This window comes from Haliaeetus albicilla, chromosome 7, assembly GCF_947461875.1.
Source record: "Haliaeetus albicilla chromosome 7, bHalAlb1.1, whole genome shotgun sequence".
Taxonomy (NCBI): Eukaryota; Metazoa; Chordata; class Aves; order Accipitriformes; family Accipitridae; genus Haliaeetus; species Haliaeetus albicilla.
In genome coordinates this window covers 41810187-41835490 of record NC_091489.1, presented here as the reverse complement: position 1 = coordinate 41835490, position 25304 = coordinate 41810187, and the positions used below count along the sequence as shown (strand labels likewise).

The window sequence follows — 25304 nt, the reverse complement described above, 5'->3', positions numbered from 1 at the left end:
AATCCCTGACTGGGATGGAGCCACAAAAGGGTCAGGGCACTCTTGTCTGCATTAGCGAGAAAAGAGATACCTTTTGCTTGAGATAAGAGGCACTAACCACAGCAGGAGGGAGGCAGAGCCTGGCACTTCGTGCCCTCCCTGTTCAGAGCAGAGGCAGGAGAGCAGAAGCTTACGAAGCACCTGCTGTACCCTGATGGGGTGCACAGAGGGGCCCCACTCCCTGCAAGCGTGCTCAAAAAATGCTTTTGCAACAGGGGGCTGGGTTAATGGGGAAAGCTGCATCCCCGGTGATGCCAAGCAGGTTCGTGGCACCACTGGCAGCAAAGCCTATGTTGTAGAAAAGGAATGTCCCCCTCCTTCTTAGTGACACTGCTGCTGGCTGACCCAGGGACCAGCTGGGGAGGCTGCCGCAGCTGACCAATGCTGGGGGTTTCCCTGGCCCTGACCAAAAGCTGCTCCTGTGGGAAGAGGCCAGCCCAGTTGTACCAGGAGTTGAGGAATGATCCCTGTTCCCCAGTTCCAGGAAACCGTCCCACTGGTTTATGATTCACAGTTACGGGAGTGTGGAGGCTGGTATGTGCATGTAGCCTCTTGCATGCTGATCGCAGCTGAGGACGGAGACGGTGGAGGTGGAAAGTGTAGGGGGATGAATTCCCGTTCCCTGGTATGAAGAGATCCAGACAGCCCGCTGAGTCAGCGCAGGGTCAGCAGGGTGAGGCCAGATAGGCTTTGATTCCCCCAGCAACTGGCTTTCAGCTGGTGCCTTCCCACCACCCAGCTCAGCCCCTAGCATAGGAACCACATGTACAAGGGGAGCTAGCTTATCCCTTCACCTCTCTTTTTCACCGTAACCTTAGCTGGAGCCCTTCCCCACAATCACGTGGTGAACATGGCTCTGTTTCAAGGGACAAAGTGCAGGAGTTTCTCATTAACAGAGAATGAAAACTGCCTGCTGTGATCCAGCTGCAGTTACTTCGTTGGAAGAGGAAGAAAAAGCGCTGAGGGGGAAGGAGGTAGAAAAAGAAATCAAACGAGCACAACTGCCTCGCAAAGCCTGAGCCAAGAGCTCTGAGCCTTGTGGTGTTGCCCCTGTGCTCCTTTCCCCACGCACCCTGCCGAACCCCCACTGACCCCAGCTTGTCACGCTGGAAAGGACCTTGTTCTGCTCCCTGAGCCTCTTGGGGACCATAGCTGGATGACCTTGACTTCAGTGTAACGCCCAGCAAAACCGCTCTGGACACACATCATCCTAGTCTTGCCCAGACACCTGCAGCCTGTATCCCACGATGTCAGGAGCGTGGAGCAGGAAGAACACTGCCTTCCCAGTGTATTTAGGAGCAAGGAACTGAACAAAGAGGAGGAGCAGGAGAAAGGGAAGTGGTTGCTGTGGTGTTTACATCTCCCCCTGTTCTCCCCCCCCAAAAGAAACAGATTTGATTTCCCTGAGGCAGCTCCCAAAGAATTTACCCGGCATTCAAAGGAAAAAGCCTCTTTTTTCCCACCTACAGACTTGGCTGAAAAACCAGCCTCTCACTCTACAAGAGGAAAGAACCCCATATTGTTAGTGAGAGCCCACTACTGCCAAACAGACTGACCCACGTGGGCCAGGGCTGGGAGTAGGAGTGAGACGGGGAAGGAATAAAGTGGCCCTTTACCTGGTGCCTGGGTTGCCTGGGCTGGGGGTGATGCATAGTTAGCATAACTGGAAAGGTCAAGTTTTCTAACAGCCTGAAGAGGGGGATCTTCCTTCTGGAGGAACTGGGGAGGCGTAAGGAGGAACATCCGATGAGCAAACAGCCAGATGGTCATTGACCTGCACGTGGCTTTTTCATACTACAGGGGAAAGGAGGTGTTATGGTAGGAAGTGCTATGTGCATCGCATAACCTGGTGAGAAGATGGGAGAGCGACCCAGCCAACCTCCTTCGGCAGCAGCAGATTCCCAAGTCACGGAGATGAAGAAGCAGACAGGGCAGAGATGGAGGTTGGGAACTGGGTGGCTGTAGGAGACATGGGGTGACAGCATGGGGCAGAAGGGAAAATGCTGAGTTTGGATTAAGCGGGAGCACTGTTTTCCTTCCATTGCATTAGCTCAGCACCAGAGAAATCCAGTCCCAGCGGAACTGTGTTTGTTTGTGATTGTTTATGGTGAAATGAAACAAGCCGCCTTCCTCTCACCCCCAACACACACATTCACTTCGCTGGCACTTCATGCAGCTTCCCCGATCCTCTCCTCGGGAAGTTACAAACAGTAGAATCATCCTCGCATTGTCCTGCCAGCAAACGCCTCTGCTTTTCCCCAGGAAGAGGTGGTGGTGTTGGCCAGGGTGGCATACTGTTCCCTTCTCACCTCCTGGTAGAACCTCTTGTTGAGGGTGAAGGGCAGGTTGCAAGAGACAAAGCCCTGATCCTATTGCCATGGAGATGTTAATTCAAGCTGAGTTCAAAGGAAATTGTTCCAGCTAAAGCTAACAAGCCTGGCAGGAAAGCCCTGCTGTCAGTTGAAAGAGGCCAGCTTCTCGTAAAAGGGGAAAAGAGGTGGGGTCAGAAAGAGGGGCCCCAGTTCAAAACACAAGCTCCAAATAGATGCAGTCCTATTCCCTGCCTTTGAGCAAAGCCTCCCCCCTTCCCCCCAAAGCCACCAGCTGTGAACAAAGACAGCAGAAGATGCCAGGTAGTCTTCCCATGCCTGGACCCTTACAGAACAGTAGCAGGGAGGCAGGGGATGGAGGAGCTAGGAGAGCAGCCTCTCCCACCCAGGGCAGACGTGGCAGGCATGCACCCAGGCTATCGAAGCTCTGCAGCCGGCTGCTGGGCCCTCCCTGGTCAGGTCGCGCTGCTATGGTATGTGCTGGTGACGGTAAGAAGCACAGGTCGCAAGCAAGGCTGGCTGCCTCCTGCCATGCACCAGCAAACGCTGGAGGCAGCGGGGCGAGGGAACCCTTGACACCAGTGGCAGAGCTCCTGCCTTGCTGCTATGCAAGCATTAAATGCACCATGTGATAACCAACACCTTCCTCATGAGGCTGCAAGAGACTGCTCGAGGGCAGGACAGTGAAGCGCAGGACGGCTCTTGCTCAGCTCGTCGCTGAAGTCATTCAGGTTTTCAGATAGCCAAGGCAGTTTCAGGTTTTAGTGGAAGGACTACATGTGGTGTAATGATTAATCCTGGCAGGTGAAACTTGTCCGCTGGTATAATACCTTGTGTTCAGGGAGTGCTTTGCCTCTGAGAGCTGGGGGTGAATATTCACAGCCCCTCTGAGGATGGGTGGGACTGACCTAGTCATTATTTCGCATTGCTGAAGGGCATAAGGGTCCATACAGAGCATCTGGAGAGAAGGCAGGTGTGCTCTCCCACACAAAACGTCCTTAAACCGACGCTGAGGAAGTGACTCATGGGGGTGCGAGAAAGGCAGAGGCCATAGTCCGGCATGGACAGGACAGAGTGCAGAGCTGCAAGGTCAATAAACAGCTTCGAAAGAGATGATGAAGCAAGTAGCTGCCAACCCCCTTCCCTGCCCTGCAGGAGCACTTTGAACATCTCCTACCCTGAGTCAGAGCAGGAGTGGGCCTGCTTAGTGCAAGATTTGAAGGAGAATTATGAGCAGCCCAGCTTAGTATTAGAGACATTAACTGTGGTTTTTTTTTAAAAAAAAAAAAAAAGAGAACAAAACCCCTAAACTCAGAACAGACTCTTCCAACTGAGCTAGAATATCTTCCCATCTGCTCCTCCAGTGCCAAGAGGTGAAGCAGGCACTGGAATTTGAACTGCTCCCTGTCAGCCAGGGCAGCAAGAGGAAGAGAGGAAGCTTTTGTCTGTACCAGGCAGCCCTGGAGAAACTGCTGGCTGGCAAAGAAAGGCCCTGAGGGAGTCCTCTGCAGTCCCTGGCCACTGCTGGACCCTGAGATGCCTGCAGGGCTTGGAGGAAACTGATAGCAGCACAGTTGCCCTGCTAGTCCCCCATCTCCCTTTCCCTCCTTCCCATGTCCGTTGCCTTCCTTGCTGCTTCTCTGCAGCCCCTTCTTTCTGTTGCAAGCTCACCCTGCTGCTGGGCTCAGAACTACTGCCAGGAAAGTGGCAGGGAGCAGTAAGAACGCGCTGACAGCCAGTTAGTACTGTGGGTTTCACATCCCGCTGGTTTAGCAAGACTTGGGCCCTCTCCCACCTCTTCCTTTTCTTTTATCTTCCCCTGCTTCCAGGCTGTAGCTTGAGGCTGCAGCTGCCACAAAACCAGGAGAAATTTGCTAACGGACAGCAGAGAGATTTCCCACAAATCAGAGCAAGAAATGTTTTCTCTCTCTTCTTAACTTTTTATCTCCTCCTCTCATCATGCCTTCCCCCTTTTCCTGCCACCTCTCCCTCTCCCGGACTCCTTTCCTTGCCAGCTGGCTCCTCTCCTCCTGTGTCACTGCTGAGAGCACGAGGGGCTCCCTCCTGAAGCAATGCTGACTTTTGGCCCGCTCAGCAACGTGCCTGAGCAAGAGGAGAGAAAGTAAGGTAAAGGGGAAGGACAAACTCGGGTTACTGTGAGCTATTAGGGCAGAGAGAGAGAGGGTGTGTGTGTGTGCAATGAAGCGGAGGAGGAGACCTAAATATGCTAGGGTTGGAAATAACAGCAGCAATACTTGGCATCTCTCTAGCCTCGTTCATCTTTGCACCGTAATCTCAGAGACGGGGTCACAGCATGCCCATGGCCGCACAGCCCAGTGGCAGGAGAGGCAAGAGGAGGACCCAGAAACCAGACTCTGGTCTGAACTGCCTCTTCGCGGTGTAGTTAGGAAACCTCCAGCCACAGAGGGGTATTGCTGCCTCCGGTGAGCCTGACCGCTCCCACCCTACCTCGGGCAAGGCAGCCAGGACACAGCGAACTCCCCAGCGACTCAGCTGGGAACCTGCGCAGTTCAACTGCAGGGTAAAGCACCTCTGTGGCCACTGCTCCCAGCACAGGCGTACATGTAAGCTGATCAGCAGCAGTACTTCTCAGAAGCTCTGTCTCCTCCTCCAGGAACAGGAAAGGATCTGCTGGAGTAGTATGAGGAGAAACTGTATCACATGCTCCCTTCCTCAAAATAGCTCAAGCTTCATCCTAAAGCAAGCTAGAGAGTTTCCCCCCCCCCCCAGGCTCTATCTACAAGTTGAATTATTTTAGAAAAGAAGAACAACTAGTCCCTCCTAGGCAGCCACAATTACTTTCACCTTCCATTTAAGTGTAGTCTTAACACCTCTCCTGCAAAATTTGCTCCGACATCCTGCTGAGGAGTGAGGTAGCATTTCAATAACCTCTCCCAACCCCATCCCCCCTTCAATTGTAGGTATTGAATTAGGTGCTCTAGTCCTGTGATAATGCTGAGATGACACAGACTCATTAAAAACCCTGATGAAGTATCTGTGATTTCCCCCACTCTTCCAGAACCAGAGGGGAGAAGGTATTTCCCTATGTCCCTCCCCCCAAGAAAGCGAACTCTGAATTTTGTTTCTAACCAGGAACTTGGCAATTTCCTTTTGAACACCTTTGCCTTCACTTGCCCCACATTTAGCCCTTTTCCCCCACTGATGATTAAGTCCCTCTAAGGCAATATTTAGACCCACCTTAATCTCTACCCCTTGCTGATTGCAGAGCATCACCATTTCTTCCTTCCTGCCTTGCTCTTTTTGTTCTGCACTCGAAGAACTTAGGGCTGGTTATTTTAACACCCATTGCGAGGTTAGTCAGCTCGGCCTTTGACAGCTCTCATTGATTCCTCCACACACTGACCTCTAAGCTGCTGCTTTCTCTGCTAATCTGGCTCATTTCTACATCCTTTGCAGGCATTCTGATTACTGTTAGCATCCTTTTGAGGTGGTTATTCATCTAGCTAGAACTGGAAAACTCCCTTGGAAGGTCTCCCCACCCCCCACCTCTCAAACATTTTGAACTTTGTTTTTTTAACTTCGAAAAATCGCAAGCCTCTTCGGTGCTCCTGAGTCCAATTTTCATTCCTGTGGATTTCTCTTAGCCAACAAGGATTTGCCTATTTGAAATCAAGAACCTTATTTGCAGGCTTTGTTTGTCTTTCCATTTCATTTTAATTGAATCAACAGTTAATCTCTGAATCCTAGCTTACTTTCTCAGTATGGTGCCCTCATCACTTATCAAAACCCAGTCCAGGGCAATACCTTTCCTCTCTGGTTCAAGTGAATGCTGGTGAAGACATTCACCTGCTATCACATGCCAGAATAAATTCCCTACTGTTATTAGTGACATTGATTTTTCATGCTAAATAAGAGACTTCCACTTCCTGAGTAAGAATGCACTTTCTCAGTCTGTATCAGGCAAATAATTAAGCAGGACTCTCTGTCCATGTCCCATTCTGACCCTGGAGATCTACAGCACAGCCCCCTCACAATGCCAGGACCAGCCCATCTTTCTTTCCCCACCAATCTTAAATCTAATAGATTCCTTTTATGGCATGTCAAGACTTGGAAGATTCTCACTATAAAGCTCTGTATTGCCCCTTCTACCACATATACCTTCAGGGAATCATAATTATTTCAGATCTCGTCTCAGAGCAAGGTTTCCAGCTAGCCTGCTGTTTCTGCACCTCGTCAGACAGATGTTGTATTGCATGGTGCAGTGCATCCTCTGACTGGAAAGCAAGGCATGCTGCAAATGGTGATGAAATGCAGTTCCCTGAACTAGGGATCCACTGAAATTAGGATTCAGCACTGAATAGACAAGGCTTTACCTTCTTTCTCACTTCTAACTTCTCCAGCTCTAAAAAGCAGAGTTAAAAACTAAGGGTCTATGCTTAGATCTTAGTTTAGTTTCTGTTAAATCTTCCTCTCAGTCATCATAACAGCAGCTACTAGATACATAAGTACCAAGAGCTAGTACAGACACAGGGCAATAGTACAAAGCACGCTATGCACCAGTACCTTGCTCTAATGTGTGGTAGGGGTTGTGAAGCGGTACAGAAATTTGCTTCAGTGTTATTACGTCACTGCAAAAAAACAAACTAAAGCAATCAATGCAGAATGCCAACAGGATTTTCTTTTCTCTCCCTTTAATCTGTATTTTAGTTCCTCTCTAAAAATCTTCCCTTTCACCTCCTGATGTTTCTGCCCCCTCCTTGATCTTTAAAGCATTACTTCAGCCTGCTAAGGTGGGCATCAGGCCAGGCTGCTGAATGACACTGTTTGCTTAGTTTAGCACTGGCTCCTGTCAGGAGGAGCCCTGCTGGCTGAACACACCATTTGTGGCCATATGTGGTGTTATTTACATGGGGAAGGGAAGAAAAAAATATATCTTTGTGAAATATGAGTTGAGAGAAAAGAGACACAGGCTGAGCAGGGTGGGAATATGCCCATCTGAGAAAGCCATCCCAGCCCTGACTGTGGGAGAAATTAGCACAGCGCTCACGGAGAGGAACACCACTCTTAAAGCAAGCTGCGAGGGTCTGCAACAAAGCCTCATAATGGGAGATGAAATTGGACAGACTTCTGGAATCGCTGCACGGAAGCTCTGCTACCAGCTGGGAGACTAATTTAGTTTCTTGGTTTTTTCCCTTTCTCCCCATCCTCCCTCTTTCTCTCTTTGAATAGGAGAGCAACGTGGCCAAGGGCTTAGCTCCAGCCAGCTTGTACAGGCTCAGACGGGGCAGGCTGGGTCACCCAGTGGAGGAGTAAACATGAGGGAAAGCTGAAAGGGCTTTCTTAGGCTGTGCTTGAGCTAAAATGCTGAAGAGCAGCACAGGAAGCACTTGAAATCCCCAACAGGTCCCGGCCTGTCTGCATCCAGCTCCATTACCTGTTGTGAAGTAGAGCAGCCCGAGGACTGCTCTAAATCCCACAGCAGCCGTGGCAGGTAATGAAAGCAGGGACAGGCAGGGGCTGAAGCTGGCAAGTGCTCTGTCGTCTTCCTGCTGCTTAGCACAGCAGTGCTCCACTTGTTGACTGGCGCCCGGCAGCAGCATTGCAATTTTGTCATCCCCAGCACAACCAATCTCTTCCCAACACAGCCTGTGTCAGTACCCTGACGAGCTTGATGAGAGATGCCGTGCCAGTGGAGGTGCCATCTTTTGGAATAAGACGTAAAACCAACTGTCTGACAGCCTGGACTATAAAAGTTCCCTTGGCAGCTTCTGCCAGTGTTATCTTCCTCCCTCAGCCAAATTCCAGGTTAGAAACTGAACAAAGCAGTAGTGATGAGCTGCCAGTATTTTAATGAGCAGTTCCCACAGACACCTTCCTACCTCTGCCTGTGATGAAACTCCGCAGAGCAGGTGCATGTGTGTGCTCCCAGAAAGGGAGCTGTATTTACTTCTCACTTGTTCAAACAGCAGCAGTTACAAAAATCCCCTCTCATAACCATCACTCAAGCAGGGAAGTGGCTTATTTGGCAAGGAAATTGTCATCAAGAGCAGTTTGCTGGAGATGTTTACACTGTGTTTCTGAGGGTATAATGAGTGTGCTGATAAGATAGTGCGGGAACTAGCTGACTCGAATGAGAAGGGAGTATGTTGATGGGGAAGCTGCTAGGTGTATTCTGCAAGGTGTTTGGGAAATACCCTGCTGGCACCCTACAGAGGCAACGGCATTTACTCTTGAGCATTTATTTCAGGCCACTTAGGGAGAAGGTCTTTCTAGGACAGAAAAGCAGGACTGGGCGAGCTGGGATTTCCAGGATCATGTTTTTCTCCCCCAGGAAGGAATCTGGGGCATTTTCCCTGCTGTAAACTCAACTATCCCTTCCCAGCATCTGGGGCGTTCCAGCAGGGAGGAGGAGAGAAAGAGGTACTGTCAGACCCCCAAGGAGCCCTGGGTACCTCCTGAAAATGAATCATGAAGGCACTCACCCCGCTAGGGACCCTGCAGCACAGGCATGGACCAGGGGAGCAGCGCAAGGGCAGGCTGGCTCCCACACAGGCAGATTAGCCTTGCTCCTTCTGTGCTTCGGGGCCCGGCTCGGCAGCTCTCTTGCTCCCCGGGCCAGCCTGCACGTCAATGGCAGTGGGTTTACCTTTCTAGCAGAGCGCAGAAAAGCCAGGAAGATCACACCTAGCAAAGCTCCAGTCCTGTCCTCTGCCCCTGACCTCAGTGCGGGCAGGGGGAAGGCCCTTCCTCCTCCTCCTCCTCCTCCCTTCCACCAACGCGTCCAGGGACACCAGGGACGGACACATCCCTCAGGGTGCGGGCACCCACCCGACCACCAAAGACGGGGGGGCTGGAGATACTGTCCCCCTGCTCCTGCTCAGCCCCGGGGCACTCGCTCCGACCCCGGCCGGGAAGGGAGCCCTGCCCTGCCGGGACAGGCAGGTGGAGGGGGGACTGGCCCGCCCTGGCCCGCAGGGGTTTTCCAGCACGGCCCCGTTTTTGGAAGCCCCTTTCCCCGCGGGCCTCCCGCCACCCGTGTGCGGGCCACGGAGGACACCTAGTGGCTGGCAAGCCACGCCGGGGTGCCCAGCCGCCCTAAAGGTGCTCGCCCCATCGCTCGCCCGGGCTGGGAGCGGCAGGGCCGAGGGCTGCTGGGGAGCCCCCGCTCTCCCCGAGCTCCCCCCGCCGTCTGCAGGGCTCACCCACGAGCCCCAGAGCCGGTGAAATCACGCAGTCCCGTAGCGTGGAGAGGGAGAAAGAGAGGGCTCGGCACCTGCGGCATCCTCCTAGCCCACGTCCTCGCGCGACGTTATCTGAAGGCTATGCAGCGTGTGGGTGCAGAAGGTCGGCGAGGAGGAATAAGCACCACCGGTGTACTCCCAGACTGGGCTTCCGTGCCTCCCCAGTATGGTGCAGGGCACAAGGATGGGCAGGATAAGGGGAGCTGGGGTGGGCCAGAGGATGCTGGGGGAGGCTTGCAGATGTGGCACTGGGGAGGGGGGATTTGGGTGGCAGTAGGGCTGCGCCAGCTAGCCTGGGTGTTCTCTCCCACACCGTTGGGATGCTCAGAGTGCCCTGCTCTATAAAAAAGCCACTAAAAGAGCGCTGGGAGGGACCTCTCCGCTCACTGTTTCATTTTCCCTCACTGCATGGGCAAGATGTGAACACCTAGTCCAGGCAAAGCTGAGCACTAAAGCCCTCCAGGTGAGGGACCCGGGAACCTTCCAGCAACATCCAACAGATCTTCATCCACCAGAAACGTCCTTCTACAAATCAGCTGCTCTTCAACTGGGTGGTGAGCGGGGTGGTGAGCGGCGTGTGCTCTCCTCAGCAAGAGTGAAGGCGTCCTTCATGCGTGTCCACACGTACGTGCTGCCTCTCTCCCCCTCCTGCTGCCACGGGGCTGGGATCTCCGTGAGAGGTACAAGCAAGTGGGTGAGGGCAGGCCCCTCCCTCTCCTGTAGCGGCAGAGGTGGCCCTGCGTGGCAACGTGTCCCCCTGACATGGGGAACTCATCCCACAAGGCTGTCCCAGCCAGCCCAGAGGGCAGAATCATTGCTGCCAGGGCACAGGGAGACAGGCGGGGAAGGGCAAGCACGCCCTTCCCTGTACCAGAAGAGAGCTGCAGCTCCCCCAGGCCTGCAGCTTTCTCACCCAATCTTCCTCCACCCCCCTGGCTTTCCTTCCTGGGTGCCAGCCAGCCCCATGACGCTACGTTAGGCTGCGTTTGGACTTGATGGAGCCTCAAACTTAAATGCAATTAATGTAATAAAGGCCAGCAGCTAGTGCATGCATGGAGCCAGCTGGAGCAGCAGGAACAGCTCCCCGAGTTGCCCAAGCTCCAGGTGTTCCCTGCCCATGCACAAGAAGCAACATCCCTTCTCCACTCCCTGGCATTCCTGCAGCCCGCGGAGCTGCAGTGCCAGCACACAGCTCAGAGCTGCCTGGGAACCTCCCCCATTATCTTACCTTCTTTCACAACTATACCACCAATGAGGAGGTCAAATCCTGCCTCTCTGCCAGCAGCTCACTGCTGGAGAAGCAGGCTCTGCCAGGAGGTAGCGAGGTGGGGAGGCAGGAATGCATGAGCTTTTGGGCCCTCTGGGTGCTGGGCACTTTCCAAAGCTCACATGCAGCTGCAAAAGAGTTTTCCAACCTGACCGGCCATCCTGTTCTGTGGGGCCAGCAGACAGTCGTAGTGACAGTGCTGGCTGGCACGCAGGGAGCGTGGCAGATGCCTGGCCTGAGGCTGTGCCCCTTACTGCTGCTGCCAGTGTCCAGTCTGCTACCCTCACCTTATTATGGGCACTTAACTCACCACATAGAGCTGCTACCGCAGGGACAGAGCTGCCACCAAGTCCAGAGAAGAGCTCCACATGCTAGCCACACAGAAAGCCCTGCCCTGGGGAGGTGGGAAGGAGGATGGGAAGGACAGGCAGGCATCCGTGGGCAAGGAAGCAGCGGTGGCCATGCCTGTGCCATCGAGAAGTCCATTATCTCCCCTGACTTTGAGTTAGGTTCTGCTGCAGGGGGTTTCTTGAGCTGGAGAACCCTTTAGAAGTTTGTTTTGCTGGGTGGGGGTGGAGAGGGGAACAGCTTTTTCTGCTACCAGGCCACATAGGAGGGAAGCAAAGAGGGCCTGGTACAGTTGGCAGGAAGATGGAGGTTGGTTACAGGAAGGCTGTGAGGGGGATCCAGGGTGCAGATGGCCCTTTGGGCTGTCCAGAGCAGCGAGGATGCATCTGGAGAGAGGCAGGAGCTAGGACACAGAGCTAGGATAGCAGGATGAGAGGTGAAGTCTGAGCTCCTGCCATTTAACAGCGGGGCTTGGAAGAAGGTATGAACAGGTGCTGAAGGACTGTGAGCTTAGTGCCAGTGACGTAAGAGCTACCTTGATCAGCCTGTCCCCAGATCCTTTCCAAGGCAAACATCAGACATTTTCCATCAGACACTGCTTTCCTTGGATGCCAAATTTCACTCCCATTTGTGCATGCCAGGGCCGGTGTCCACACGCTCCCGCTGAATTGCAGATCCCTTCCCAAGTCCCAAACACTGAGCGGCTCCTGACAGGAGCAGATAAGGGACCTAGGAAGAAAAGCTGGGTCAAGGACTGCCTGCCCCCTGCTCCCATCTCCTACTGAATGCCAGCAACCAAAATGTGGTCTCTGCGCTGCTGCCTGGAGAAAAGCAGCCTTGCTGGCCTTCCCTGCAGCTTGCTGATCCTGGTGTTTTCACCTGGAGAAGGGGACAGCATGACACAGTTGTTTCCCAGGCAGTTGCCACCACCCTAAAACCAGAGGGTGGGATTCGGCTGCAGAGGGATAATGCTGACCAAGGACAAGCAAGTCCAGGCAAGGCACGCAGCGCAGCGCTGCTCCTGATGAGTAAGAATGGTGGATGCTAACCCTCCTCGAGGTCTGGCCCTGACCCTTGCCCTGTCTCGGCTTCTGTCAAGTTATCCTGTATTTATGGCAGTGAGTAAGGGAGGCTCAGGCCCCAAGTTCACTCTCTTATCTAGGTTTTGTATTTCTCTCCCAGAATTGTTCTGATTTTTTCTCCTCCTTCTGCCCTTTTCCCAGTGTTTTCCCTCTTCATTGTCTCTCCCCCTTCACCTCTGTCTCATTTTTCTTTTGCTGACCTATTTTTTTCTTCTGCATTTATATAGGAAGGGAAGAGGGGAGTAAATCAAGAGACGCACGCACACACACGCTGGATATTTGTCTTGCTCAGTCACAGGGTGAATAAGCGTCCTTGTTTCAACATGTTTTCCCATTTAACTTCCCGGGGGCTTTTCAGAATGAGAATTCCTCTGAACAACCAGACACAAGAGCTGAGCTCACAGTCATTTGCTGTGTGTGGTGGCCTCATTCCTCAGGCTTCCCCCCCTCCTCCATCCTGCACTCCTGATTTCCAGGAACCCAACAATGACACAGATTGGGGCCCAACCACCGCCTCCCCTAAAGCCTCCCTGGCAGGCAGGGAAGCCCAGCGAGGTCAGGCTGCAGCTCCCCAAGTGCTGAGCTGTCTCCTGGCATGATGGAGCGGCAGCTCTCGCGCGGACAAAACATCCGACGGAGGTTCTTCCACATCTGTGGGACTGCTCAGACCAGCCCTGCTGCCCTGGGTGGGTGACGGCTCCCCATCATTCTAAGCAACTTCCTTGGCGGGGGGGGGGGCGTCTCAGGAGGCTGAGCCTTCTGCAGAGATCTGACTCGAGAGACTGAGGCTCTTGCAAGAAGCAAAGAAAGATCTGGGGGAGACGGCACTTGCTCTTAGCAAGGAAGACACCAACCAGGGCTAGAGCTGATCCCACAAGACTGCGAGCTTGCCGTCACCCCCAGCCCCTCACCAGCGCCTGGACCGTGAATAAGCAACAGCATAAGGGGAGGAAGCATCTACTCCCTCCTCGGCCTCACCTGCAGCGCTTGCTCAGGGCAGAGGTTGCCCCATCCCGCTCTCCCCTCCCACTGTGCTGGGCTGCTCGCTGGCCACGTCAGCCTGGATACCTCGGGAGCGACAGAGCCACAGTTTCTGTCCCCAGGGCAGGCCAGGGCAAGGAGTGCTTCTCCATGCACAGCTCTCCATGCTACCCTTGCTAGAAACAACCACTGCCTGGAGGGAAGCTTGGCTTGATATTGCCAAATACAGAGGATTTCAGAGTAGTTCGTGTGTTAGGGAGACTCTATTAATAGCTGTCTGCCCTTTTTCTTCTTTCCCTGCCTGTCCTTGTTCTGCTCTTCTTTATCCATCCATGTTTCCCCTCTTTCTCTCCACCTGCCTCCTCCAGGCTCGGCACTGAGTCACACCCTGTCCCATCAGCTTCACTTGCTTTCACTCCCAGACCTCACCAGGGAGCTGGGACTTTGATCTCACCCAGGCAGAGACTCTGCACTGAGAGGGAAGCTGGGGAACAGCTGCTGACCTTGGGAGAGAACAGATGCTTGGAGAGGAGGGACAGGGAAGCATGGGATTGCGGAGAAAGGGATGAACTTTAGAAGGAGACTAAGGAGGAGCAAGTAGTGATGTTCCTTATAACCACTTTTTATCACCGATCACCAAATAGAGAGCTTCTTCCAGCTCCATTAGCACAGAGCCTCTGGACGTCAAGGCTGCCTACAGCACATGACACGGACTTCTGAAGTCTCTCCTGTCGCAAATAAATCTTACCAGTGGTACCCGCAACCCTTTCCCAGCCTGGGCTCCATCCCACAGCACCTCTCTCCCAGTCTAGGACCCCAGATGTAGCTGTACGACAAGCTTAATCAGCACAGCTCTTCAGAGGGAGCGAAACTGTCCCTCTGCTCAGGGAGGAAAGGACCGTACAGGAGTCCTGCCCCAGATATGCCCTAGCAGCCCTTCCCATCTGCTGACACACTGTACCAGAAACCTCCTCAGTGGCTCAGCTACTGGAACTGTATCTCACAGATCAGTAAAATAAGCTGTAGTGGGGAAACAACGTTTTAAGCAATGGGGCAGAGACGGAAAGGTCTCTGCCTTTGGCTTGCTGGAAAACCAATGTTTTTCAGCTTTGGCAGGCCTAGGTTCCTGAGGCATAAGACGGAGATTGCATTTCCCTGCTTTGCAGAGTGTGATGCAAGGCATTTTTTGCTGAGATGCAAACCCATAGAGAACTAGATGTAACAAAGTAATTCCTGCTTCTGGGGACAATAGCAAATTGGGCTAAAAGTTATCATTTCCGAGCATCAGAGAAAAAAGAGCATCCTCACAGAAGAGTACATGAAGAGATCCTGGGGGCTATAGACCCATGCTAGCACCTATACCCCAGGACCAAATCTTTTTCTGGAAGGAGTACAATCTGTGTGCAGCTATCCAGATATCAATAAATTCAGGTCTGCCAGCTGCAAAGCAGGAAATATTTTATTACTTCTACAGCCCCCAAAACCATAAGATTATATGAACTGTCAATTTTACATAAATAATATCTATCTCTTGTAGTATGCTTTGTTCCCAAAGATCCCAGAGCACTTTAGAAGATTATGAACAGGTTGGACCAGAACAGAGAACAGAATCACAATCTCCCAAGTTCACATGTGGAACCATCCACAAAATCATATCTGCACAGTTACTGAGGCTGACTTGAAAACTGCCAGTGACCACGCTCCCAAGAAGCTAAAAGAGAATATGCCACCCTACAGCAGAAGGTAAAAAAGCTCCAGTGGTCCTTGCCAATCCAACTAAGGAATATTCCTTCCTGATCCCAAGTTTGGAGATTATGTTTTAGTGCTGAGCAGACACCTGAGAGGTGCAACCAGCTCCACCCAACTTCCCCATCTCAGGTTGTGCCAATCTCCAGTGCATGAAAAGGAGGTGGAAAAGAAAACAAAAACTGGAAACCAATGACACAGAAACTAAGTTAATCATCAAAGGGGGGGGGGGGAAGAATCCTTCCTGGCCTCTACAGGCAACCAGCAGAAGCCTTGAAACACAGGCTTAATTAATTAATTAAAAACAATATGAACATGGTGCAACAAGTCTTGTAAGCGCATTGAAGGCATGCAGTATCATCCATACAGTTATGCAACGTGTTGACGACTGTTGCAAGCTCATCTTGAATCCAGTTCGTATCCTGGTGCCCAAGACTGTTTCAAAGGCTATCCCTGAACTCTGCTCCTGTGATGTCTAGAAATTGTCTTCTAATTTCTAGCCTATATTTTTTAATGAACAAATTTACCCTATTTGATCTTACACTAGCACTGTCCTTTAATTCAAATAGATTTCCCTCTTTAGCTGGTATTCCCTTTCCTGTCCTCCACATGAATTTAATGCTGAGTAGTCATTTTCCCCTTCAGCCTTTTCGAAGTTGAAGACTCAGCATAACCACTAGAAAGGGGTCCTCCCCCCGGCAGCACATATCCTCCAGTTAATGCCCTTGTCCCGTCACACACCCTCTCACTCCTTCAGTGAATCACCCTCCATCTGCACGCTCACTGAGTATCGTTGTTACACAACGGGCATTTATATCCTGCCTGTAACTTGTTCCAATAATTAAGATTCCCCATGGTCCAGCTCATAGCCTGCGGGCCTGATTTAAGCCCTGGGAAGCTTGTGTTTGGCCTGCCGTGGTACCCTGGAGGAGCTATTCAGATGCTCACACTACCCTAAAAATCCAAGTCCTCGTATCTGAAGCCAGGTCCTGACCATCATCACCGAGCTCTTAATTCAGCATGTCCCCTAACATGAAAATGCATCCCCCAAATAACTGGATCTTCCTGGTTCAGTTTTTCTTCCCTTCCTCACCTAGTCTGAGACACACAGCTGATTATGGAGGCGGTGAGCCCAAATTGTCACAAATATCTGAAGTTTCTGCCACGTAAATTGAGTCTATCTTGTATAAATCACAGCTCTGAGAGTATCTGTAGATCTGCTTTAAGCACACCTGCAGCACTGTTGTTTTTTCCCCATGCACTCCATACCAGGATACCTCTACTGATCTACCCGTATGCATTGCTGACTGAATCTGATACGTGTGAAAGCAACATGAAGCCTTGAACTCGTTCTGCCTGCTCTGCTGTTAACACTGGGAGCTGGTTAATGCATGGTCATTGCTCAATGGTGTCTACATGCTCGATGGATTGATTTCCTGTGCTTTCTTGTAGCAGGAATAGCCTGCATGCATTTCAGTGTAGCACTTTCTGGGCTGTGGATTTATTTTACATAAAGGTGTAAGAAATAAGAAAGGACTGAAAATATGTGGGATGTGAAAGGGAGTGTGGATTAGTGGGTACAGCACAGAGCAGGCAATTAGGAGACAAGTTCCCCGCTCCTAGTTTGGTTGGAATTGTTGTGAGAACTGGGGCCAGTGAATCATAGGCTGGTTGATCTAATTCTCTATGACTCTCCATGACTTCATCAGTCATTGGTGTTTGAAATTCTGCTCCGGAGCCTGTCTAAAGGAGTGCCCTGGGGTTGGCGTAACTGTTTCTAGTCTATTTAGTTTGAAATGGACCAAATTTTTTCACTTTTTCCATCCTAGGGAATTTTTTTTTTTTTTTGGTACCTACCCATGAATATTTTTGTGCAGCACATTGCACAGTGGAAAAGCTTTAGTACCAGCAACAAACTACCCAAATGTACTGGTGCATATACAATGAAAGAAAATTAAGTTTAAAACAAGAACAAAAGCATCATGGAATATTAAAAAAAAATCAAGGATTTAGAGGGGTCACAATCATGAAAAATAAGAGAATGAGCAAGCAAAAAGGCTGCATAGCAATTTCAGGAAAAAAGTTTCACTTTTGCTGAAAAATTTCAGTCAGTTCCACAGTACATGCCTCAGTTTCCCTAATTGCTACATAGGGTTAGCAACCCAGACCTATTTTGCAAAGGTGTTGTCAAGTTTAATTTGTGAACCTTTGAAAAACGCTCCGAGTTTTTCAGATGAAAGGCACTGCAGATGCCAAACGTGGGTGTATACTCTGAGTCAGAGGCATAGACATGGGCATATTGTGTGATCAGCTTGACGCAGTGCACTAGATAGGAGACAGTTGTCCTCTGCAGGAAACGTAGGGATAGCTGGTGCAAAAATCACAGATGATGCTTACACGAGTGTGAACTCATGCTATAGAAATCAGGAGCCACCCTCTGGGAGGTGCAAAGATAAAGCCTGCAATAAAGAGACGTCCAGTCTCTACTTTGGCTTCTAAATTGCCTGAAATACATGTGTGCGCACAAGTCTTCTAAATACAGTTGGGAACTGAAGCACAAACTGCCTAACAAACTTTAACTCCAGTAGTCCTCCTGTGATTCCCAGGCAGAATTAGCCAGCATTGGCAGTGGTTATGAGCACCAAAAAGACGACGTGCACCTCAAGTTTCAGACAGGTGTGAACAGTAGATTTCCCAGGAAAGGCCAGAAATAACAAGAGAGGTGGGCCCCATCTGCAAACAAATTTTTGGCATAAAAAAACATGATGAGGTGTGATGAGGTGCAGAGAGATTATGGGGAAAAGAGTGGGCTTGGCCTTTGGCTACGGAGCACAGCTGCAGTCCCAGGACATGTGGCAGCAGAATTGATGCATTTAGCTCTTTCTCATCACAGGTGGGCCTGCCACAGTTTCACAGGTATTTGCAAGCAGGACGTGCCCAAGGTGCTAGTGCCAGGCATGTGGGACGCTGCCAGAGTGAGCTGAGAGCTGAGATTGAAAGGGGACCAATGAAAGTGGCATTATGCAGAAATGACTGGGAACAGCAGGGAACGTTCCTTACGCACACATGAGTGACATCCTTCCTTTCTTTCCGCAGACTCGAGGGAGGCTCAGCTCAGACTACTGGCAAACAGATTCTTCTTCAAGAAATCCAGTTTGCACTTGGCTCCATTAGTCTGTTTGTGTGTATATGCACATGACCTCCCTCTTTCTGTCTGACATAGACCATTTAAGCTGAGGGCTCTCCAAAATTAAGCAGCAAGGACAGATGCCACCCAAGCTATTCAAAAGCCAAAGCAGAACCTGCAGCTTTATGGAACATACTGACTGTCATGAGGGCTGACAACAGCCCGTCTCAGTCTGACTGGAGCAGCGTTAGATGATAGACATTACAATGTCTTACATCTCAGGTATGGCCATACTTAACCAGTATTGCAACAAATGGAGGAGCTAAAGCCACAGCTGACATCAGGGTAGGTCAGGCAAAGCACAGCCTAACCTGACTTATTGGAGGGTGCCAGTCTTGTATGTGCCTCTGCATGGACAGAAGACTCAATAATAAACCTCCTCCTGAGCCAGTTACTCTCGAGTCTGCCTAGAATAACGATTAAACTTATTTACTCTGGATTTGCATCAGTAAAACCAAGATGAAAAAATTCAGTCCTTAATCTTCTGACTACCTTACCTACTCCAAAATTGTAACAAAGTGTCAGGAAAACAAGAGAAACCAAGACTGCCTTCTTCCAAGCTAGACCTCTTCATATAGATGTCTTTTGTTTCTTAAGTATTAATGCTAGCTTGGAAAAGCTCTGCTGAGTCTTTTCCGTACACGTGAGAACAGGCACCTCCGCCCTCCAGTATTTTTAATTACTTGGAGATCTATAGGACTGTTGATGTTATAAAGATCAGCTCAGCCCAGGAAGCCAGGGGGAAATAAATACATATATGTCAGCCAATCTCTTTCTTTTATGAAATTTGTTTTTAAAAAATAGCATTGCCATTCCTATGGCAGAGAATGACTTCTGACTCACGAAAGACTATGGTCCTATTAATAAGAAAACTGTCCATTAGAAATTACTGCAAAAGGTGTGGCCTTTCCCAACAACTATTATCCCCAAAAATACTGTATACTAAATCATTTCTCATATATAGAGAGCCATAACGACATACAGGCAGTAAGAGGGGCTGGATCTATGAGCCAGGGGTCCCAACTGCATTTCAGTTGAAGAGAAAGGAATTCTCTCTTTCCTTTTCTCTCATTTTGCACTGACAAAGCCCTTAGAAACTGTATCTGTAAGACAGGCGCTTCCTGACTATCTCATTCTCATATCAGATCCAAAGTGTATGCTGTTCCTGTTTTGGGCTGCACCTCTATTTCCTCCACACATAAAAAAGACCTGCAAAATGCAGACCTGGATTTTTCCTCCACTACTTAGGACACTTCCAACCAGGGTTTTGTTACGGATTTCTAATGAGAAATTATTACAGGGTAAAAACCATTCTCCAGCAACACCACCATTGCATTCTGTGAAAATTAAATTAAGCACAAATCTTAGGTATGGTTAATTTACACCCTGGGCGTTAATCTCAAAGCAATCTCACTGAAATTCAGAGCATAATCTATGCTAAATTGATATGAGTGGAAGATCAATCTCTTTCTTTTGAAGCTGATGGAATTCACCAGCATTTATGAAGAGCCTTTTTCTTCTGAAATCTTCTGTGATTCCAACAAGTTGAACATTTCCCAGGAATACAGCTAGTGGAGACCAATCTATTTTTAAAACTCAGTTCTTTTCTCTTGCAAGAAACATTTTGGCCATCTAGCTGTAAAATATATCCTCTTCCAGGTATGTTACAGGTATGTCTCTCAGTTCAGTGGACATTTATGGGAAGAGCCACGTAAGATACACCAGAACCCTTATCTCAGTGAGAACATGCAATGAGATAGGCAGTGGGGGTTTTATTCTACTAGTCACATTAGTGGAGATTGCATGGCCTGTGGGAAAAACAAGACTAGCCAATTTTTACTTCAGGTCAGCTGTGTTCTTCTGATACATGGTTGGGCTATTTCCGGGTCTAGATGGAAGGACCTCGCACAAACCCAACATGAAAATCAAAATAAAGATAACAGGGTCTTTTAAACCAAGTATTATCCATATGTTTCCCCTCCCTGTCCTACTGAATACAGTAAGCCCTCAGGGGAATCCAGTTTAAGAATGCTTTATTCTAGGCGTTCATTTTAATTACAACCATAATTATTTTTGTGCATGTGTATGACCCAGTTAACAAACCCATCTTCAGCACCTCATGGTCTCTCCGTCCCTGCCCATCTCTGCAAGGAGGTAACCTCCGCTCCTAGCAACAATGAGCAAAATTATTTTTGAAACAAGCGGTCAAACTGGTTGCTACATCTTAATGAAAATTTAAAAAAAAAAAACACATTTCTATGTATATAAACAGCCCTTCCTCCCAAACCTGGTTAGACAAGAATGTTCCTGGGTGTGGACTGCCTTGTATAATTAACTGCACAGCTGTAGCTTCTGATCCCTGGTAACGTCTGTTTCTTTCTTTCTCCCTGCATCTACCTAGCATAATCCAGGCATTCTCCTCCTCCTTGCAGGAGCTCCAGGTGCGTCACTTGGGCAGAAACTCTCCCGCATTCCACCGTCATTCCTTGCCGAGACAACGACCGTGCAGACATACCCGCTTTGTAGAGTCTTGAGAGGCAGGAACTGGAGGAAAGACTGAGCAGTGAAGCCAATTTGCCCTGTTTAGACAATGGAAACGGGGAGCGCAGCGAGGACAAATGGTACCACTGGGAAGCCAGAGGATGTGAAGAGTCCATCTGCCCCCAAAAAAGAAGAAGAAGTGAAGAAGACCACAAACCCCGGTGGAGGTGAAAAGGAAGCTATGAAGAGCACTGGTGGTGCTTCTTTGGAGACAGGGCAAATCAAGAGCTCCCTCTTCTCTGGGAGTGACTGGAAGAGGCCCATCATTCAGTTTGTGGAGTCATCCGATGAGAAGAGATCGACCTACTTCAGCATGGATTCGGCAGATTCAAAGAAGATGCAATATGCCAGTGGACAGATAGGAGACATGAGGAGACCACCCCTCTCCTTTGCAGAGAAAGGCGATCTCAGGAAGCCCCTCTTCTCCTTGGATTCCAAAAAAAGCTTCCTGCCTAGTGAAGGGGAAGGGAGGAAGTCGTTGTTCTCTGGGGGGCAGATGGGGGACCTGAAGAAAAGTTCCCTCCCTCTCGTGGAGACAGGAGACCTGAGAAGATCCACCTTCAACAAGCCTGACAGAGCAGCTGGGTCACGGCCCAGGGTGAAGCTCGAGGATGTTCTGTGTGATTCCTGCATCGATAACAAGCAAAAGGCCGTGAAGTCCTGCTTGGTGTGCCAGGCTTCCTTCTGTGAGCTGCACCTCAAGCCTCATCTGGAGGGAGCAGCTTTCCGGGACCACCAGCTCCTGGACCCCATCAGGGACTTTGAAGCACGAAAATGCCCTGTGCATGGGAAGACCATGGAGCTGTTCTGTCAGACAGACCAGATGTGCATCTGCTACCTCTGCATGTTCCAGGAGCACAAGAACCACAGCACAGTGACAGTGGAGATCGAGAAAGCGGGAAAAGAGGTAATGCTCTCTTTATTGCACATTCCCATCAGTCTTTCCAGTAGACCTCAATGTTATACCACAGCTTCTGCTCTCCAGCCTACAGTCTCTCCTAAAATCATGTCTGCATTGTAATTTTGGGATGTAGGGGTGGCGGATGGGAAGCGTTTAGTGGAGAACTGATACTGCCTGGGTTCGGCTGCAATGGGATTATCGTTCTCCTAATGGCTGGTTACAGCAGCATAGCACTGGTGTTGTGTAGCAGATGGGATTGTGGGGGGTGGACAACCTGGTTTCCACCCCTGGTCGCACCTCTGCCTTTCAGCAGAAGTTGAATCAAAGCCCTACATGCTAAGTTTAAAAAAAAAAAGTCTCAAGTTTTGACAGTGTTTGTGTAGTGTTACCCACAGCCAGAAAGGTGGGGCATTGCTCAAGTTCATTGCTCCAGAATACAGCTAGTCAGAGCAGTGGCTGCTCAAGTTACTATTGAAAATTGCCTTCTCAGCTACTTCGAGCGAGATTATGGTTTTTTGTTTTTCTTTTCTGTTACGGATATAATAGTGTCGAGCCACACCTATAGGAAGAGTCTTTTGAAGCTTAGATGAAGAAAAAACCCTGGTGCAAACACAAAACATTACAATTTCCCCTAAAGTGTTACTACAATAGGTTTAGAGGATGGACATCTAAGGAGATGAGGCTGGTATGTGGAACAGTGCTTATTCTAATGAAAAGTCTTCCACCTTTGTTTGCTTAAAGTCTCATGCCATTTGCCTTCTGGGTGGATGTATGATTATTCCACTAGCTCTAGTAAAGATCAGGGTCTCACCATGTTCAGTGCTGTACATCCCCTTGGTAAGAGCATGTCCTGGCCTAGAGACCTTCTGATCTAAGCAGACAGGACAGGAGAGATTACAGAAAGGAGACCTACGAAACGATAATGTAAAACAATTTGCCTAGAGTCATACAACCAGTCCATGGCAGAAACTGGAAGGGCACTAAGGTCTGCTAAACGCTAGTCTTAGGCACAGTGCAAGCCAGCGCTCTGATGTGGTGAACAGGCAAATACAAGTAGCCGCTGTTGGAAATTCTTGACTTACCCTTAACTTGGAAGAACAGTTTAACTCTTCTAAGGTGCTAGGAAGATTCATCTCATACGGCTGAAAAAGCATCTTATCTAGACCTTATCTCTGTCTTCCTGTGCAAATTTTGGTCTTTTCTTGCAATGTCATCTCCAACTTGCAGCCTTGCTGAAACCAGACAAGGTTTCTTCCATTTCTCAGTCAGTCTTTCTTAATTCCTGCAGGGCTTGCTAGCCTGCTGTGTTTCATAATTGCTTGTTCTTGTGTTTTTGATGTCAGCTCTGAACATAGCATATGCCTACATCTCCTAAAGCTGTGTCTAGTGTCTGCCAGGTTGTCTAATTCCTCTTAGCCATTTCTACTGAAAAGAGGTTGACAGTTGCTCCCTGAGGAACCAAAGCTAGTCAGAGCCTTCTTCCTGTAGTTGGATGGACCTAGAACACCTTGCTTTTAAAGAGGCAACCATAGCAGGGCAGAGAAGACTTTACCTAAGATTTAACTGATGTTTGATTTCTTTCTCAGAGTCCTTGTGCTGCTCTTATTAGCTCCATGCTTCAGTTCCTGTACTGTCTTGTGCTGCTTCTGCTGCTGCTAAGCCTAAAGGATTTAGGGCTTTATCAATATGAATCATACACATGTGCAAGTTTCTCCTGACAACGAGTTTTGATCATGTTGTAACTTGAGTATTCACTCAGACAAAAACAATTAACAGGATAGCTGTTACTTACAAAGGTTTATTCCTAGCCCTGATTTATTCAGCATAGGTGGAGCCTTAGCAAGAACCACAAAGAGGAATGAACATTTCCAAGTCCCTTGTGTGCACCACCTATTCTTTTCAAGTCTTGTAAATCAGCTGAGCTGGAATGTGACCACAAATTGGAAGAGTGGCAATGTGTGGCTGGTGCTGCTGGCCTTTGTGGAAAGAATAAGCAAAAAACCAACATCAGGTCATCCCCATCCCTGCCCTGTTTTCACAGCTTGGCATCCGAGCAGTTCCAGGGTAGCTTTACTACCTCCAGAACTGCTAACTCTACCACTGGACTGGTGACCAGGATACAGCTGTATCCAGACAGACCCTTTCACACAGCATTGGTTGTCAAGGAATAATTGGTTTGTCTGCAAGGATTTCCCAGTCCCTGGCTATACTGTGACTCCAAACCTGGAGAGGATTCCAGCAGAACTAGTGTGGGGTTCTATGCTGTGATGCACTTAAGCCTGACTGTCTATCTGGGCGCTCAGCAATTTGGTGGCACAAAACTGTCACATAAAGGTACATCTGTTCCTTTCGTACCGTGGAATTAATGCAGGTTACAGTCTCTTTCATGAGTTTATCTTTGCTATAGGCCTGTAGGGAAGAGAGGTGCTGTACTTGAGTGTTGGGAAAGCAAGGGATAGCTTAAGATCCTTCTGCAGAATTAGGTAACTCTGCTCCACAACACAGAGACAGTACAGCTTAAAAGAAGAGGAATGCAAACAAGCCGGTATACAGACACCTACTGGTTAGAGCATTTAGGCAAGCAGTGGAAAAAGCCTGATACCTCTCCACGAGATAGAGGGAGAACACAGCAGCATCTTCCACTTTTCAGGAGCCTGGTCTGAAAGTCACTCATCCCCCTTTTCCTGGTATGCTGCTGAGCAGACAAGAGTGAAAGGCACAGTGGGTCAGCCAGAGGCAACTTGGCAGGGAGGACACAGATATTTTTTCTGAGTTTCCACACAGTGGTATTTGCGCATTTTACCCAGAAAACCTTTAATGCCTTCCCCAGATCCACTTTGCATTAGTTTCCTGCTGCAGATTTAAAGGAAAAGTAACCCCCCCACCAGAATCAGTACAAGAAACCACCAAGAAAAAGTTCGTGAGGCTGGGTAATAACCACACACAGTTGAAAAGTGAGAATTGTCAATAGCAGCTTGTACACTCATCTAAAACCCTCTGGGCAGCTTGATTTATCAGCAGAACTAGAGCCCCCTTTTCAGAGAGTACCCTTCATTTTGAAAGAGGATCCTTCATTCAAAACCTGTTTCACAGGCCTATTCTCAAAACGAGACAACTTTACATATGCCTGCCTGTCACAGAGCTGTAAATAACCTGGTGTTACTATCCAGCGTCAGCCTTAGTACTCTGCATGTCAGGTCAGTTCTAGTGAAAAGCACTTTGAATTTTTTCTTTAATTCTTTGCCTTTAAAGAAAAGTTCACATTGTGCAGCAGGTTTAAAGAGGCAGCAGAGAACTGCATGCAGAAACGGGAGCTGGGTGTTCCTCGTTTCAACAAAGCAACTTTTAAAAGGGGAGACTTCACAGAGTCTGAACTAGGCTTTGAAGTCAACCGTCCACAGAGATGGACGCAGAGGGATTTCAATCTGAGCCCGCTCTGTACGGCTTTCACTGTCTGAATAGAGAGCAAACAAGAGTGTATCAATGTGGCAGTGGAAGGATTTTTGGCCTTTTTCAGTGATGCAAGGTTAGGGCATGATGTGGCTATAAGACCTTATCTACACTAGTTGTGGTTACTCTGTGGACACAGCTTAAAATAGATACTCTTTCCACAGAGATGGTGCAGTTACCTGCAGGATGTTCTTCCTAGCTGGAAGGCT

At 49.4% G+C, this 25304-nt stretch overlaps 1 protein-coding gene across 16 annotated transcripts in view; it reads left to right on the top strand.

Moving 5' to 3' along the window:
* The first annotated feature begins 14821 nt into the window (after window positions 1-14821).
* The window catches only part of TRIM29 (tripartite motif containing 29), a 32368-nt gene continuing 21885 nt past the window's right edge, over window positions 14822-25304 (top strand). For 15 of the 16 annotated variants that reach the window (XM_069788046.1, XM_069788058.1, XM_069788057.1 and 12 more), the window contains exon 1: window positions 20500-21651. In XM_069788046.1, coding sequence (XP_069644147.1) covers window positions 20794-21651 — 858 coding nt within the window. In that variant the 5' untranslated portion in view covers window positions 20500-20793. Of the gene's footprint in view, window positions 15014-20499; window positions 21652-25304 lie in introns of those variants that run through there. The other variant, XM_069788043.1, reaches the window with a different exon arrangement.